General features: G+C 42.9%; 1 protein-coding gene across 6 annotated transcripts in view; it reads left to right on the top strand.

Annotated features, from left to right (window-relative positions):
• mdn1 (midasin AAA ATPase 1) overlaps positions 1-18,311 on the top strand; it is a 168,921-nt gene that overhangs the window by 78,015 nt on the left and 72,595 nt on the right. For all 6 annotated transcript variants that reach the window (XM_052052117.1, XM_052052118.1, XM_052052120.1 and 3 more), the window contains exons 45-55: positions 515-631; positions 714-922; positions 1,000-1,148; positions 4,495-4,694; positions 11,606-11,826; positions 12,005-12,118; positions 12,740-12,869; positions 13,836-13,942; positions 14,052-14,185; positions 14,299-14,465; positions 18,017-18,137. In XM_052052117.1, the coding sequence (XP_051908077.1) occupies positions 515-631; positions 714-922; positions 1,000-1,148; positions 4,495-4,694; positions 11,606-11,826; positions 12,005-12,118; positions 12,740-12,869; positions 13,836-13,942; positions 14,052-14,185; positions 14,299-14,465; positions 18,017-18,137 (1,669 nt within the window). The remainder of the gene's footprint in view (positions 1-514; positions 632-713; positions 923-999; positions 1,149-4,494; positions 4,695-11,605; positions 11,827-12,004; positions 12,119-12,739; positions 12,870-13,835; positions 13,943-14,051; positions 14,186-14,298; positions 14,466-18,016; positions 18,138-18,311) is intronic.

Raw genomic sequence — 18,311 nt, forward strand, 5'->3', positions numbered from 1 at the left:
AGGTGCGCCTTATAATGTGGAAAATACGATACGGTACATTGTTGTGCAGAGATAAAAAGCGGTGTCCCTTCTCTTGAGATTTCATTACGTCCTGCACAGGTTCAGAACATCCTTTCGAAGATCAAGCAAAGCGCCCTCAGGAACATACATAATTAAACCTGCTCTACGTAGTGGCTGCAGTGTTATTTGCTTTTGTCGGCATGACACAATCATAATTGTAGAGACCTTTAAAAAAGGAAAACCCTGCAGTCATGACTTGAATTCCATGAAACTGATGACATTGACTTTGCTTAAATACCTGTTGAAAAGACAGAAATCTTGGACGATCTTATGAGCGAAATTTAGATGGAATTTCAGCGGGGACCTTGACTATCTCAATTTTCCAATTTAAATTTGATTTTATTGTGCACTGAGCAACTGGTACCTCTTGTTCTGCTATTAGTGATTTTGAAAGTGATCGCAATGCAGTCGAAGATATTGAGCCATTTGAACTGATTATGTATAATGTGTTCAGTGCCTCTGTGCTGGATCGCCTGAATGGTCTCCTGGAACCTAGTGGATCTCTCATCATTAATGAACGTGGAGTTATAGATGGGAAGATCCCAATAATAACACCGCATCCTAACTTCAGGTATTGAAGTTGTTAACTGGCTATTATTTGTCACCAATAACATTTCATGTTTTTTAAAATACCATTGTTTTGAACGAAACAGGTTGTTCCTGACAATGGACCCTGTGCACGGAGAGCTCTCCAGGGCCATGAGAAACAGAGGGGTAGAAATTTATATCCCTGGGGAAACTGACGGAATATCCTGGGACACACTGGATTTGAAAACATTGCTTCACACTGCTGGAGCGACTGGGGACTGTGTGTGTAATTTGCTGATAGAAATACACAAAAGCATCAAATCTGCCATCTGGGGTACACATCAGGAGCACAATTTTACAATGTATTTGGTTACTCTGAAAATCTACTCAGTATTGCCTTCATTACTCTAGATTCCCCTGCCTCATCAGTGACCTCAATGCTCCATGCTGCCACCCTAATGTTCTGCCAGCTACAAAGAGGCGTGGATTTACCCAGTGCCCTGCAGCATGCCTGTCAAGAGGTTTACTCCCTCAGTCAACGCACCACTGCCAGCCAGAAGGTATCACGTTGCACACAAAATAAAAACATTTGAATAAGATGATGCTACAGCTTTTTCAATAGGTGAGCTGTTATTTTCCCCTCCTCACTTAAAGCACAATACACACTTGTATAGTCTGTTTTGTTAAGTACCGTATTTTCACGACTATAAGGCGCCATTAAAAGTCTTAAATTTTCTCCAAAATGGACAGGACGCCTTATGGTGCGGAGCGGCCTTTATATGCGCCGAGTTCCAAAATCTGACTGACAGCCGACACGCTGTTTATATAGAGAAAAGGCGGAAGTGACTGTGGCCAGGCATGCGGGAAAGAAGTCGGACAATCAGGGAAGGGTGGGCGTGTATATATACATATATGGAGAGGGAGAGAGAGAGAGGGGGAGAGAGAGGACAGGCAAGCTAGTCCGCCAATGGTGAAGGGTGGGCATGTAAGTGGACGTCACGCTAAAGGGACGCCTCAAGCCAGTACCAACAATTGTATAGAGTGCGGCAATGTGCATTGTTGCAAAACAACTCCGGTTTTGGTTTCTAAGAACCCGTGAAAATAAATTCGACAAAAAGACACGCCTACGAAGCTCCGTTCAAACTTAAAGCCACCGGTTATGCTTTTGGCATGCATGCCCATCCCACAGCAGCGGTGAAAAAACAAGTCAAGCAAATGAACTCTGAGCTTGCCGTTATTCCCGAGGCTTGACTAAAGAACTCCAACCGCTGGACATTGGCATCAACCGGGCGTTCAAAGTAAAGTTGCGAACGGCATGGGAACAATGGATGATCGGTGGCAAACACAACTTTACAAAGAGTGACAGGCAGCGCTTGGCGAGTTACGCCACAATACGCAACAACGAGAGGGAACGCGGCGTTTTTGATAAGATAAGATATCCTTTATTCGTCCCACACTGGGGAAATTTACAGCCTCCAGCAGCAAGAATGTATGTAGAAAGAAGAAAGGAGAAAGAGAAAAAAAACCAAACATCTTTCAATTAAGTAATCCATCAAGTTTTGGATGGATTACGGTACTTGCACAATTGTTCAATTCTTTCAACACACACACGCGCTGCCACCATGTTTCGCTCTGTTCTTTACTTTCAAATGTGGGAAAGCTTCACACGAGAGAAATGTTGACTTTGCTGTTGCTACTCCTTCTTTCCGCTCGGCAATGCGTAGCAACTCACACTAGCATGTGATGCATTCAATGACAACTGAGATGTGCAGTCCTCTGCTTCTGATAGAGAGGATGAGGACTTTGATGGATTTCTGGGTGATGATTGATCGAAAAACGTGATAACATTGTACGATGGCTAAATAAAATACACCCGAACTCAGTTCAAGCTGGTGTATGTTTTACCACTGTAAAACTGCGGACATTCGTACGGTGCGTCCTGTGTATATATAAAATACAGAAATGTCACCCATTAATGAGACTGCGGCCATTATTACGGTGCATCGAATAGTCGTGAAAATACGGTATATTTTCTGCTGTACTACATGTTATGCATGTTGCTTAGCGCCTTAGTACAGGGACTTCTGGCATTCCTTCTCTTGAACAATCCTTTTCAAATCGGGCTTATATTCTGTTGCTACCACTGGAAGCAGGCACTGTCTTTATGCGAGTTGCAGCGGTTACTTACTACTTGGGTCAGCTGGCCAGATAGGGCGAGCTTTTTTGATCGAATATCGACCCGATCGCGCATGTGCAAGCATATGCATGCACGCTGGCGCCAACCACACACAGACACACAAATCTTCCCGAGAAACATTTTTTGTAATTATTGAAGATTTGTGTACCACTGACTCGGTCCCATTCATTTGAATCCCAACTCAGCAGTCATCTGGTCCGAAGCTTGTGGTTTCCCTCGGGGGTGACAGCTTCAGGTGGCCGCCGCAGGGGGAGAACATGCAAACTCCTCACAAGGGGGCCGGAGCTGGAATTGAACCTCTGCACTGTGAGGTCGACGCGCTAACCACTGGACCACATTAAAGCAACATAATACTCCCACCACCATGTTTTATTGTGGTGACTAGAGCAATGCAATATGGCCAAAATTTAATATCTCAATATTTTTGCAAGGCATCTCTCATGATATGATAATAATAATAATAATACATTTTATTTATAAGCGCCTTTCAATGATACAGTATTACTAAAGTTTCAGTGAAAAATTCGCATTTTTAAAAGAAAAAGCAATCTAGAAAGTGGAGTTTATTTATTTTTTTATTAGCATTTACTGACAGCCATCAACATTAACAAATGAATACAAATAAATATGACTGTGTTGTGAAAGAACATGTGATTACCCATTTACAAAAAAATAAAGCTAATTCTGAGTTGTAGGCATACCACCTCAGTCTTGCATGCCACAAGTATAAAAAATGTTCTGCCAGATTTTAGTTTTTTTTTTTATTTTCTTTTTTCGTTTTATCTTTTCCCCCAGACCAGAACCGTTATCATGAGGGGCCGGGCCCACCCACCATGTTGCTTATGTTTATGTATTGATGTTTCTTGTTGTGCTGAATGGTTTGATATTTTAGCTATATCTAGATAAGATAATTCAATGAATTAATGTATCTTAAAACCAACTTTTCCTGCTTGAAACAATGTACAACACAATTTTTACACTTGTCCTTGAATGCATTGCTAAGGCCAGCCAATGCAAAGTCTTGTTTCATGCTAGCCAATGACAAACATCCAATGGCCGGAGCAATTTTGTCACACCTTGCAGAGAGAAAACAGAAGGTAGAGAGAGTGCAGAAAATATTAAACTGTTTTAGTGGCAATAAAAAAAAAGAAAAAATGCATTATTGAGGGTACTTTGAATTTAAAAAGAAAAGAAAAATGAGTGAAGTGTTGGACAGGTGTGTTGAGCTCAATGCAAAACAAGGATATGTTCCACCACGTGATGACACAACATTTTTGTTATTGAACAGCATTGTGAATTGTGATGGTTTCTTTCTGGAGCCAGAAATGGTTCGGAATATTTTGTTTTGCTGAAGAAAAAACTGTGGAGCACTGCACTTTTGCGCTCAAGTCACATAAACACACAATTGTTTGTAGGGGAATAATGCTCATTACAATTTAGTGACATATATTTTTAATAATAATCTAATCACCTCCCCCAAGCATTTCACGTGCCCCTCAGATGGAGCTTTGGAAATGCGTTGAGTTCAATTTCCGACAAATATTTTTTGGCGGGAAAGACAAGTTCTCATACCTGGCTTCCAGTTTTTACATCATTACTGTCGCCACCAGGAAGCGATGACAGGTTTCTTTTGAAATTGAATGTTCGTTGTTCATCTTCGCCAAAGCATGTAGTATTGTATAACATAACCTGTACTATTTTCTTCCCAGCTCGCCCAGCAGGTGATTGAGCAGCGCCTGTCTATTCTGGACACCAAGAACTTGGACACTGGGTTACTTTGTGCTGGCGTCTGGCCTGACAGCTTCCCTTCTGCATTGCTCTCCACTGAGGATTCCTGTTTCTCTACTGTCCTTCGAGATGGACAGGTGTTGTCATTTTGCCTCAACACCCTCAGTTTACAGGGGAAACGGTAAGGGTCGTTGACCAGTGAATCCCAACTCTTTTCGCTATCATTATCTTTTTCATCTATTCATGCCAGCACCACATAGTGACAGGCAGAAAAATAAATGCATCTCCACTTTAAAGTACAAACAATGTTTTCAGTTGTCTTCCAAGACTGCTGTTAACAAAAGATATATTTTCAAATCCAAACTAGAATAATATTCATTGTACCCCTTACATCCGTAGGTATTAGAGCAGCATGTAAAAGGTGGAAGGGTTTGAATCAATCAAAACAATGTAGAAATTAGAGGAGAACATTTTTTTATTTTGGTGGGCATTTTAATGACGAAAATTTGTAATTTTTGTAAATATGTTGTAAATGGGAATTTTGATATAGGTAGGTGTATTCTGAACTGTTGAAAGTTAGAACAGTTTTAATTGGCAATGTAAATGTAAAAAAAAAACAAATCCATTTTTGTTTTTGTGGGTATTTTAATGGTGAAAATGTTTAATTTTTGGTAGGTGGAAATTGGCATAGGGAGAAATATGCTCAACAGTTTAAAGCTGAAACAGTTTGAATCAGTCAAATTGTAGAAAATTAGAGTAAAACTAATTGGAGAACTCTTTGTGTGCATTTTAATTGTGAAAAGGGAGTTTTTGCCATGTTGAAAATCCTTCCCAGGGTCAATTACAGTGAAACCCCGCTATGCGACCACCTCATTTAAACGACCACCTTAAAAATACGACCGGTTTTGTACAGTCCCAAATAGAACGCCTATGTATTGTATTGTATTGAAACCCTAGAAATGAGACCACCCCGGAATTCAGAATTGCGACCGCGATATCCGGTCCCAGGAAGCTATCGCCTCATAATTGCAACCAGGTGTGAAAATGGCAGCAAGCAAGAAGAGAATTGATTTGACCCTACTACAGAAAATTGAAGTTATTCGAGCCAGTGAGCAGCCAGGATCGAGCCAGCGAACATTGGCTGAGCGGTTTGGAGTTGGAAAAACTCAAATCCAAACCATTTTGAAGAAACGGGAGCTCCTAGACGCATACCAAGCAAACGCTAGCTCTTCTAGAAAACGCCTGCGCTACCGAAGTGACTACGACGACGTGGACGAGCTAACTTGGCGATGGTTTCAGAAAGCGCGCAGCCAGAATATCCCTATCAGCGGACAGATGATCCAGGAACAGGCATGAGAATACGCGAAGGAGCTTAAAAAGGACGAAGTCTTTAAAGCGTCCAACGGTTGGCTGGATCGTTTCAAACGAAGGCACAACATTGGAGGCGCTAAGCTGTCAGGAGAGCGAGCCAGCGTAGATCCTGAGACAGTCCGTGCTTGGAAACAGCGGCTACCTCAACTCACAAGAGGGTATGATCCCTGTGACATCTATAATATGGATGAAACAGGCCTTTTCTATCGAGCTCTACCTGATAAATCACTTGTGATCAAGGGTAGTGATTGTGCTGGTGGAAAGAAAGCTAAAGAGCGTTTAACCGTAGTTATGTGTGTAAGTGCCACAGGAGAGATTGAGAAGCCGTTAGTTATTGGCAAGAGTCTGAAGCCTCGCTGTTTCAAAAATGTCGACATCAAAAATCTGCCTGTGTTGTGGACAGCAAATCGTAAAGCATGGATGACGAGTGAAATTTTTCACGAATGGCTGACAGCGTTCAATGCAAAGATGCAGAAAAAGAAGAGACGCGTGTTGTTGTTACTGGACAATGCACCCTGTCACCCAGCTGCTTTGGAATTCTCTAATGTCACGCTGCAGTTTTTACCAGCGAACACTACATCAGTGTTGCAACCACTAGATCTGGGCATCATTCAGAACATGAAGTGCCACTATCGTACGTCTCTCCTTCGTGCTGTACTGTGCCAAATGAAAAAGGGCTCTGCATCAGAAATTTCAAAGGGCATCAACGTTTTAGATGCATGCCATTGGATTCACACTGCAGTCCAGAATGTGAAGGCACACACCATAAAGCGTTGCTTTGAAAAAGCTGGTGTTATTTCAGAAGAGGGCAGCATCTGCAGTGACACTCCCGACGAAGGTGACAGTCTCACACAGCTTGGTGAGCTCTTGCAAGACACAGTGGACCATCTGCATCTGGAGAGCTCCTTATCCCTCAACGAGTACACCACAGTAGATGAAGAGGCACCAGCTATTGAAGATCTCCAACAGGGATGGGAGAAAGACTTAGTAGAGGAGTATAAAACAACCAAAACTTCAGCCACCAGAGGAGAAACCGTGCTGTCAGACGATGAGGAGCCAGATGAGCCATGTCCAGCAGAACCGTTGACCAAAAGCTACACGGAAGCAATGAAATGGGCCGGGGAATTGAAGCAGTTTGCTATTGTCAACAGTCTAAACTCCATCCTTTGCAACATTATGTCTGTAGAGTCTGGACTGCAAGAGGCTGCTTTGAAACACAATAGCAAGAAACGACAATCTACTTTGGATAGTTACTTCTTATAAGAACCATAGTTTGTAGCTGTAGGTTTTTCTCTTGCCTTATACATACTGTACATAGACTATTCAAATGCTTAAATTTCTTTTGTGTACAATAAAGTTGCATGTACATTCCATCATTTATTACTCATTGTGTGTACATGACGCTACAGTATATTGTTGCATGTGAGCCACATTACTTCTGCATTATCATTACTGCATGCCACTTCAGAAATCAGACCACCCCGAAAATAAGACCACCTTGAGCAGTAACATAGGTGGTCTTATTTCTGAGGTTACACTGTAAATGAGCTGAACGTTTTGAATTCAAATTTGGAACAATGTAAATATGTCATGTTGAACGTACTACTGAGGATGAATGGTGGTGGGTTTTCTTAAATTTAGTTATTAATAAATTCATTAATTAATTGGTTGGTTTTGGGGGATGGGGGTGGGGTGTGTGAAAAACCTAAAATTTTGTGAGACCCATACGTTTTTGGAATTAGAAAAAAGTTGGAACAATTCTTGTGAATCCGTCAAAATGTGGAACTAGAACGTCAAAGAAATGTGAGAAATAAAAGAAGAAAAGTGCAGAATTACGTGTGAAGGCCTCAGATTTTGACTTAATCTTTAAAATTAACCAGTTCATTAACAGCCTCAATTAATGCTGAGCTAGGATCATGACGAGAATGAAGCCTGGGCAACCTAGAAACACTTCGGCATCAGTGATCATCAGTGAGAGATGCTTGGCTATAAGAGCAACCATAGGAGCCATGAGATACGTTACCCACCATGGAAAAGACGGTTGAAGGTGAAGATCAAGGTGGCTCGGAAAGATGTGAGTCAATTGACGGAGAACCAGTAAGGTGTGATGAAAAGGCCGATACCACCCTGAACAGAACTCAGTTACCATAACAGTGGCAGACATACAGGAAAGAGTCTCAGATATGAAAAACAGCACTCCATGAGCGCCTAGCAGCACAAATGAACCAGTTGCTGAGGGATGGGACTCACCCAGGATGGCTAAACCGAAGGACGAATAATCCTGACCATGAAGGAAGGATCCCTCAAAGGGTGCAGTACCATTCAACTCTCGGCCAATAACCTGTCTCTCCACAACATGGAAGCTCATGTCAGGCATCATTGCGGCTAAGATAAGTGGACACATGGATCAATACATGAGCGAAGCACAGAAGGGCATTGGTAGATTTACCAGATGTCTTTGACAGAACAGTCGGACAAGACTGCAGGTCCCGACATACCAACCTGTGCACACGCTCGATTGATTCCAAGAAAGCCTATGACTCGATGCCACATACATGGATCACTGAATATTTTGAGTTGTATACGGTGAATAGGACCCTAAGAGCCTACGTTGCGAACTCGTTGAGGATGTGGAAAACCACACTTGAAGCCAATGGCAAGCCACTTACACAAGTGTCCATCAAATGTGGGAGATACCAAGGTGATGCACTCTCCCCACTGTTGTTCTGCATAGGTCTGAACCCCCTAAGCCAAGTAATCGCCAACACTAGCTATGGATTCCGCATTAGAAATGGAGCTACGATCAGTCACCTCCTCTACATGGATGACATAAAGCTGTATGCTAATACAATACAATACAATACATGCTGATTTATATAGCGCTTTCACAACAGCGGCAGCTGTAACAAAGCGCTTTACAAAACCGTTAACATAAAGTAAAATAATAAACACAACCCATAACATAAAACACGGACAGTCATGCAGTTCTAACCACTTTTCCATCACACGCTTTGTTGTTTGAAGCAGTTTGAGATGAAAGAGGAGAGAATCAAAGTGTCCTTTAACCAGTGGATCAGAGACGTCATGCTCAAAATGTGCACACGTCGGCTACAAGCTACGTTTCAAAGTCAACAAGAAACTGTAGCATCCATTGACGAAAAAAGAGATTGGTTCACTTCTCCTGTCCCATGAAAATCCATTTCAATTCCAAGCGGCGACTCACGGTTCCAAATACGCATCTGCGCTCTTCGCCAACGCTCCTCTCTCCTCATCCTCAACTTCAGCGGCCATCCATCCAGCCGCACCAACGGCGACTGTCCAACAGCGCTGACATATCCACTGAACAAATCGGGGTTGTGAAAAATGCCCATTACTGGCGCAAAAAACACAAGCGCCCCAGGTCTGTCCAGCACCGACAGTCAATGGCGCCGACATTCCTCCCCATCAAAATCTGTGCTGGTGCTAAGAGCGAAATAGATGACATAGATTCCCTGATCCACACAACCAGGATCTATAGTAGTGACATCGGGATATCATTCGGGCTTGAGAAATGTCGTCAAATGGTGACTAAGAGAGGCAATGTAGTCCACACTGAAGTGGTCTCACTCCCTGAAGGAACAATACCAGACTGTGAGGACAGCTAAAAGTACCTCGGTATTACACAAGCCGATGGCAAATTTCGAACTGGCAACAAGGAAAGCGCCTACAGGCAAATACCTCCAGAGGGTGAGGCAAGGCCTAAAAAGCCAGCTCAATGGCAATAAACAGCTATGCCCTACCAGTGATCAGATACCCTGCAGGTAATAAGGTGGCCAAAGGAAGAGGTTCATACCACGGATGTTAAGATCCGTAAGCTCCTAACCATGCATGGAGGGTTGCATCCCAAATCCAACACCCTGAGAATGTACGCAAGCCATAAGGAAGGAGGCCGGGAATTAGTGAGTGTGAGAGCCACTGTCCAGGATGAAACATCCAAGCTCCATGAATACATCAAGGAGAAGGCTCCAACGGATGAAGTATTCATAGAGTTTCTCAGGCATTGGGGAACAGAGGATGAGGTGCTGGAATAGTGACCATTATGGGAGGACAAGCCCCTACACAGGCCCCTACATGGCGGCGCGGACACCCGCAGCGGCTCCTCTTGTTTTATAAGATAAGATATCCTTTATTCGTCCCACACTGGGGAAATTTACAGCATCCAGCAGCAAGAATGTATGTAGAAAGAAGAAAGAGAAAAAAACAACAAACATCTTTCAATTAAATGCAATATGAACACAAAATGGATAAATCGCAGTACTATTTACAATTTTTCTTCACATCATTTAATTCTTATTATTATGATTGTTATTTTTTATTCATCAGCCTGCCAGCAGTTGGTAGGAACGAGCGTCGGTATCTCTCCTTCTTGCAGCGCGGGTGTAACAGTCTCTGGCTGAAGGAGCTACCAAGTGCTGTCAGGGCGGGCTGGAGGGGGTGGGAGGGACTGGCCATCATAGCTTTTAGCTTAGTTAGCATCCTTCTGTTGCCCACCTCCTCCAGAGTGTCAAGGGAGCAACCCAGGACAGAACTGGCCTTCCTGACCAGTCGCTCCAGTCTCTTTCTGTCCCGGGCTGAGATGCTGCCTGACCAGCAGTCAATGCCATAATGGATGGCCGAGGCCACCACCGAGTTATAGAACGTCTTAAGGAGTGACCCCTGAAACTCAAAAGACCTCAGTTTCCTTTCCTAATCAGGGTGTCCGTGTTTGTAGACCAGTCCAGTTTGTCGTTCAGAAGAACACCAAGGTACTTGTAGGAGGTCACCCTCTCTATGTCCATACCCTGGATGTTCATCGGTGCTGGTGAGGACTTTTTCCTGCAGAAATCCACAACCAACTCCTTAGTTTTCCTACGGTTGATCTGGAGGAGATTCTGCTGGCACCAGTCCACAAAGTCCTTTGTCAGTCCCCTGTACTCAATACTTGTGTTGTATTGAGAGTGAAGAAATTTCATGTGTGTCAATTTTTGTCACCTAAAACCAGACTAAAATAGTCATGGTCAGTTCTGACGAAAATAAGACTGAATTGCTAAGGCTTTTAGTTGATTAAAACTTGACTCAAAAGAGTATGAATGTGACGAAAATAAAACTAAAATAACAGCTTGCCACAAAAGACTAGACCAAACAGGCCACCAAACGCAACACTATTCAGGTCCCCCCCGATGATCCTCTTCAAGGGGCGGTCAAACTGAACCAGGGAGGCGAGTAGGGAGATTGCTCCAGCACAGCGGTGTTGTTCACGGCCAGGAACTGTGAGATGCTCAGAGCATTATCAAGTGAAACTCTTGCCTCCTATTGAAAAACCTCTTCTCACGTACTGAGCACATCAAAAGCTCAATTATTTTTTTTTTTGCCAGGCATTATGTTGATATTAGTTCACCACAGTTCGGATTTACTTAGCTATCTTTTCCACCTTGTGGTTAGTAGGCCAAAAGATGATCAAGGACTCAGTTTTATAAATAGTATGGCATCATACTAAGTAAATGGCTTACTTTCCATATAGATGGCCATGTTAGCAGTAACTCCAAGCCACCTTATATGCAAAAAATAGATCTGCATATGAAATACAAATTCAGATGTTTGCTTTTTTTGGAACGAAAAAAAATTGTAATTGATCAAAGTTACTTGATTACTACTCGTCCCCATTTTGTGACTAACAAAAGTTATCCTGTTTTCTCTTCAAAGGAATCGCCCACTCAGTTTGACTGACCTGCAGAGGGTCCTTCAGAGCAGCAGTTTACACGAAGGTCTGGTCTTTGAGAGAGGGGAAAATCTGGAGCACGCAGATGTGCTGCAGCTGATACCAACAGCAGTCAGACTTGTCACGGAGTGTGCATCTCACGGGGACTGGATCATGCGCAGTCGCTGGCTCTCACATCTCGGAAAGAGCTCCACTTTCGCCCCTGGTTTGTGACTCTGTGCCCTACTCACTGCAGTAAAAACATTGCAATATTCGATCTACTCCCATACATATTCTTGTGCTACTCAACATCTGCATAATTTCAATGTGTACAGTTGTACTGTCTTTCTTGCAACGCATTACTCATTAGGGCAGATTGGACACATGATTGTCTGGTTTTGTAGATCTGGCTTTGGTTCAAGTGGAAGCTGGAAACAGAGTTCTAAAGGCTGTTTTCAGTTGTCAACTCGCTGCCCAGGGCAAATCCCTTGCTGAACTGCTGCAACCGCAAAGCATCGGTAAAGTTTCCGTCAAATCACGTGTTAATTAAACAGTTTCATGAGTGCGACATTGCTGTCTGTATATTTTAAACCTACATTTAAAAATGTATTATCTTTGAATAGGTTCAAACCCATTTTCAGGATAACGTAAAAAAGGCTACCTGTATACTGGCATTACGACTAAATGAATACTGCTGATCAGTTTGAGTAATCTGATTGCATACACTAACAATATAAGATAAGATAAGATATCCTTTATTTGTCCCACAATGGGGAAATTTACAGCCTCCAGCAGCAAGAATGTATGTAGAAAGAAGAAGAGAAAAAAAAAACAACAACAAACATCTTTCAATTAAATACAATATGAACACAAATGGATAAATCGCAGTACTATTTACAATTTACCTTCACATCATTTAATTATTATTATTATTATGATTGTTATTTTTTATTCATCAGCCTGACAGCAGTCGGTAGGAACGAGCGTCGGTATCTCTCCTTCTTGCAGCGCGGGTGTAACAGTCTCTGGCTGAAGGAGCTACCAAGTGCTGTCAGGGCGGGCTGGAGGGGGTGGGAGGGACTGGCCATATACTGTACTTGGTCACTGACTTGCCACCATTGTTTTGTGTCTCTCTCCAGATGAGTACAGAATTCTGGTGGACATGCGCTGGAACAAGCAGTACTTGGACATTTTAGCCAACAAGTGTAACTTTGAGGATGAGAAAAGATATGTGGCGTTTATGGAGGAGCTGAATGCAGTTGCCAATAGGTCTACACTATGTTATTACTATTCATATTGACTCATCCAATGCCAGCTATTTTTTTGTCAAATTGGGAGAGCAGCCATTTATGACCATTTTGACTGCTTTTTGAAGGCTCAAAAGAAAATGGAGTTCTCCAGCTATATAAGCATGGAATCTAATGAAAGATGGCTTTAACCTTTTTGTTCAGTGGGGTAAAAAAAGTACCAGATTTTCCGTTTTACAAGGCCCTTCGGAGTATAAGGCGCACCGTCATTGAATGACCTATTTTAAAACTGTTTTCATGTACCGATAAAGGGCGCACTGCTTTATAAGGCGCATAGAATAGAAGCTACAATAGTGGCTGTGGTTGCTTTATGCATCCACGAGATGGAGCTACGCTAAAGGAATACAATACAATACAGCTTTATTTATATAGAGCCTTGGCTGCGGTTGCATTATGCATCCATTAGATGGCGCTATGCTAAAGGGAATACAATGCAATACCTCACCTCCCCACATAGAGTCGCTTTACCGCACCCACTCACACTGTGTGCAACCAAGATCAGATCAAAGCCACTCCTGGCATCTAGTAATTTATCATACTGAAATCATTCCTACAGCCTTGATAGGAGGCACAGAAAGCTTATTTATACGTTTTGGCACTAAATGAGTTAAACTTGTCATGTATTTTACAAAATGGGGCAGATAATGCAGGTACTACTGTGGAATGTAAAATGTGTCGCTGAAAACTTGTTTAAAAAGTTAGTCTTTAAAATCGGACAATTTCAACATTTCATATTTGAATTATATGCTGGCTGTACATTTTGTCATATCAATTGTAAATCTTTTTATGCACGTTTCTGAGGTGATCTTTTGTGCAATGTACTTACGGTTTCAGTTGGTCTTTCAGCATGTGTAAATTAAAGGGATTTTGACACAAACAAACAGAAAAAAAAATCACCTGTTTATTTTCTTCTTATAATTATTAATAGGATCACTCTACTGATGGACCGAGAAGAGAGGGCAGTAATTTGCAAGTTTGCTGTCAAACTCTCAGATCACAACTGTGCCCTGAGAATGGCCATGGGCTTTTCCAAAGGTCTGCACAGCAATCTTATACTTGTAATTCCTCAGAGTGCCTTATAAATGTAGGAATATAAGATGTGAAAATTGAAATGTATTGTACTTTGGCTATTCTCCCCATACAGGGACTGTGGACATGAGTCACCTTCCTCATCCAGTGCTGAGACACCTACACACCTTCTTTGACCTGTGGAATTCCTTCACGCTGCAGGCTATACAGGGCGGACAGACTTATATCCCAGACCATGTTATGTTTGAGGTCAAAACCCACGCTGCTCTAAATAATCCCATTAAAATTACAAAACAAATCTATTGTTTGCTAAGGCATTATGTCCTTTCTCATGCACCTTTTTCACGTCATTTTACGTGCAGATCCTGCAGCTCCTGCAATGGCTTGACCGTTTTTGGAACATTTGCAACATGATGCCAGCAGACACTCAAGGGATCTCAGTGATGTCAATGCACTGGCAATGGGTACAGAAGCACCTCATCCCCTGTCTGCCCCTGCTCTTGCTGGGAGACGCTGATGTCACATTCGAGTAAGCTACCTTTTTTTTATATGGAATTCGACAATTGTTACTTTTATTATTATCATTGTGTGGAGGCTGATGCCTATTCACGTTTTCCTACACCTTCAACTTTATCATAGATTAGGGATGAAACATCCAATTTCCGAACCGCTTATCCTCTATTACATATTGGATTTTATTTCTCACACTTTTTTGTCCTGTAACTCCCTCCACATTTTTCGATGGATGCTTGCAATTCCAAGAACATCAACATATTCTGAAAAATCACGCCTTCTGGGCTTCGATTTTTCTCATACCAAATATTCACGGTTTTCCCCAAATGTCAGGTTTTCACCCTAAGATTCCCTATTTACAGTGAAACTCCTCTAGAACGAAACCTACATGGGCGAAAAGACCCCCTAATGTGAAAAAATCTTCATGCATTAACACCATTCCCATTCTACTGCCCCTTATATCTGCCATAAGACGAAAAAAAAAACCCTGTTGCATTATACGAAATCATTTCCTCTGCTCCAGCCTCGCGAAGACATTCACTACAACGAAGTCTAATCCAACACCGACCTCTGCTGCTTGGTTCGGAAACGGTAGCAGCAACCACCACACTGGTTTACATAGTGAACAATGTTTAATTCGGTCACAGCTGCGAGTTTCCTGAACGCAACATACTAATAGCTGCTCTGCCATTGCCTTATCGAGCATCATCCTGGCCTCCAATTGGCCAAGATAGACCTCACTGTCTATGTGTGTAGATACTGAAGCTAGATCCGTAGATCCGTAGAAGATAGAGTGGAATGCATCCGATTAGCTGCTCGGAGTAAATTGCTTATGGCTCAATGGACATTCAAATAAACGAACGTTTCCTTGTATGATAAGTAAAGCATTTTCCTCCAAAATGCTTGACTTGTTATCATGCTAAAAACCTTGCGCTATCTGGAGCGCTAATGAGAGAAAAGCGCTCCAGTTAGCTAGCTAGGTTTTTAGCCTTCGAGAGCTAACTATGGTCATCGAGGACTACGAAGCGTCCCGTGGCTGGCTTAAAGGTTCATTGCATGACATCAGCTGAGCAACGCTGTCTTGGGTGACGATTGAGGAGAGGTCGAGTTAGAGACAGTGAGATGGTGGAAAGAAAGGCCACCGGATCCAGCAAGTATTTGTTATTGTTAGATTCAGACGAGCATGGACGTTGCATTGCTAAAATGGCAACAAAACGGACCTTTGAATGTCAAGCAGCTAAGACAAGAAGAGCTCTGATGCTGGAAGAGAGGGTAAAAGTGATCAACATGAAAGACGGATCAAGCAAAATAAAAAACATTATCCAAGATATTGATGTAAGTGAAAGTGAACGCTGATCGTAAATTTCGCAATTTCTTTCCCTTTTTTACTTTGTACACTATTAAGTGTCAAATAAGTGTGTGCTCATTCTTATGCACTATTGGAATAAAAATAGAGTACACATACGTTTGTGTGTGTGTGTGTGTGTGTGTGCGTGCTTACATCTAAGATCAAATTTGCTACAGTGAAAAATCCCCTGTTGTGAAAAATTTCTTGCTACAAACATGATTTCGTTGTAGAGGAGTTTCACTGTATTTCCAAAGGCACATTCAACATTTCACATTTACATGATTTCTTTTGAGTTCATTGGAAGGGTTTTCACATTTCCAAAATGTGAAATTTCCATAACAACAATTTCAAATTTCTTATAGTAATTTTCCTAATTTTCACCAATTTTCTTAAGCAAAACAAATCACAAATTCATATATTCTATGTTACCTCAAAGTCTACATTTATTCACTGATTTGAATTCCATGTTATTCATTTATTCACATTCCATAAATTCCAGTATGGCAGCCATCTTGGACAGGGACACTAGGTAGGCCCAAGATTCTTACACCCAGACCTCCCCAGTGTGGTGACCATTTTGGACAGGGACATCAGGCGCCGCCTGGATTCCCACCTCCAGGTGCTCCCATTGTGCTGGCCATCTTGGAGAGGAGGCACAGTTTAGATTCTCGCCTACCGACCTCCCCAATGCGGTGCCCATCTTGGACAGGGATATTACCTATAGATACACTCACATTCTCGCCCCGAGGCCCCCGTGGTATGGCGAACATCTTGGACAGGGACATTAGGGGTGTTCACACGGCACACATTTGCTCCGGCGCTGCACCGATGTATTTTGTTGCGATATATTTTGCACTGCAGCAAATTGTGTGGATCGTTCACACGTACAAAGCCGCTGAGCGTGACAGCATCAGCACAGTGTCGGTGCAGCCCCACTTGCGTTCACACGGCAGTTTCTTCAGCGGAGCAAAACGACAGAAAACAAATGAGCTGTCGTGTTGGTTCTTTTTAAAACGTACTGTATATACACAACTCAAGCGACTACTGGACAGGCAAGTCCTTCTCCTTCTCGGTCTCCGTGCCTTCTGCTCGAGAGTGACCGCCCACGAAAACGTAAACCAACGATGACTTCAATGACACTCAGAAAAGCAAACACTAATGCACCAAACAGAAAATCAAGAGAGGAAATCACAAAATAAATTATATGGGGCGCGGGGGGTTGTGAACAAACAACAAAGGAACAAACAACTCAGAGACAGCCCAGTCTCTTACAAAAGGAAAGATGTTACCAGCCAAGTCTTGTGTCGTTATTAAACAAACACATTACGGAAGTCCGACAGAGCACGAAAGCAAACGCATTCTCGCCATACGTACTCTTCACAAGCATTTGCTCTGGAGCAAATTTAACCCAGTTGCGTTCACACGTGCAAATTTACATCGGTGCTGCTTCGCAAACGAGCATTTGCTCCGGAGCAAATTTTTAAACCACCTCCCTGAGGTGGATCAAATTTGGTCCGGTGTAAGCCTTTTTCCGGGGCTACGCCGGAGCTAATTTGCACATGTGAACGCTCTACTGGGGCAGCCCCGGCGCAGCACCGGACCAAATCTTGCCGTGTGAACACCCCTATTATCACCATTCAGGATTCTCCCGCCTAGGCCTGCTTTTGCAGGGGACATCACAAGGCACAGCCCGGATTCTCACCCTGAGGCACCCCCTGTTTGCTGCCATCTTAGAAGACGACAGTAAGCACAGCCCGGATTCTTTCTCCCCATATCACCCCAGTGCAGCAGCCATCTTGGACAGGGGCATGAGGTACAGCCTGGATTCTCGACCCCAGGGTCTACCAGTGTGGCAACTGTCTTGGATAGGGACATTCGATAGACATTCTGCCCCCCAGAACACCACAGTGTGGCGGCCATCTTGGACATTGGATATTAGCTGCACCCGGATTCCCGCCCATACCCCCGTGTGGTGGCCATCTTGGACAGGGACACAAGCTGCACCCAGATTCTAGGCCCTCCCAGTGCGGCGCTTATCTTGGACAGGGACATTTCCCTCAGGATTCTCACCCCTAAGATTCTTTTATGTCCTCAGCCAATATCATTCAACGTTATTCATTTAATCATTCCCCAATTGTTTATCCAGCCTCTCAGTCTTTACTCTTCACAGGGTATTTCTCCAGAAATTGCATTCTCTAGTTGTTATTAATTTTCTCCAGATGCTACCAAGAGCTAAGGGCAGTTGCAGGAACCATTCAGACTCTCCTGTCCACTCCAGTGTCTGTGGCTACAGCACTAAAAGGCATCCAGAGAACCTTGGGAAAATCTCTGCCGTTTAAGGTTGGAAACCCTGCATCAGAAATTATTTTCTAACTACCGTATTTTTCTAACTCTCAAGTCCCTCAGGAGTGTATGTACGTTGCACCCAAAAAAAAAAAAAAACTCGCTCCGGAATATAAGTCACATTTTGGGGGGAAATTTGTTAAATAAACAAACCCACAGACATTGCACGGT

This window comes from Hippocampus zosterae, chromosome 19 (genome assembly GCF_025434085.1).
Source record: "Hippocampus zosterae strain Florida chromosome 19, ASM2543408v3, whole genome shotgun sequence".
NCBI lineage: Eukaryota > Metazoa > Chordata > Actinopteri > Syngnathiformes > Syngnathidae > Hippocampus > Hippocampus zosterae.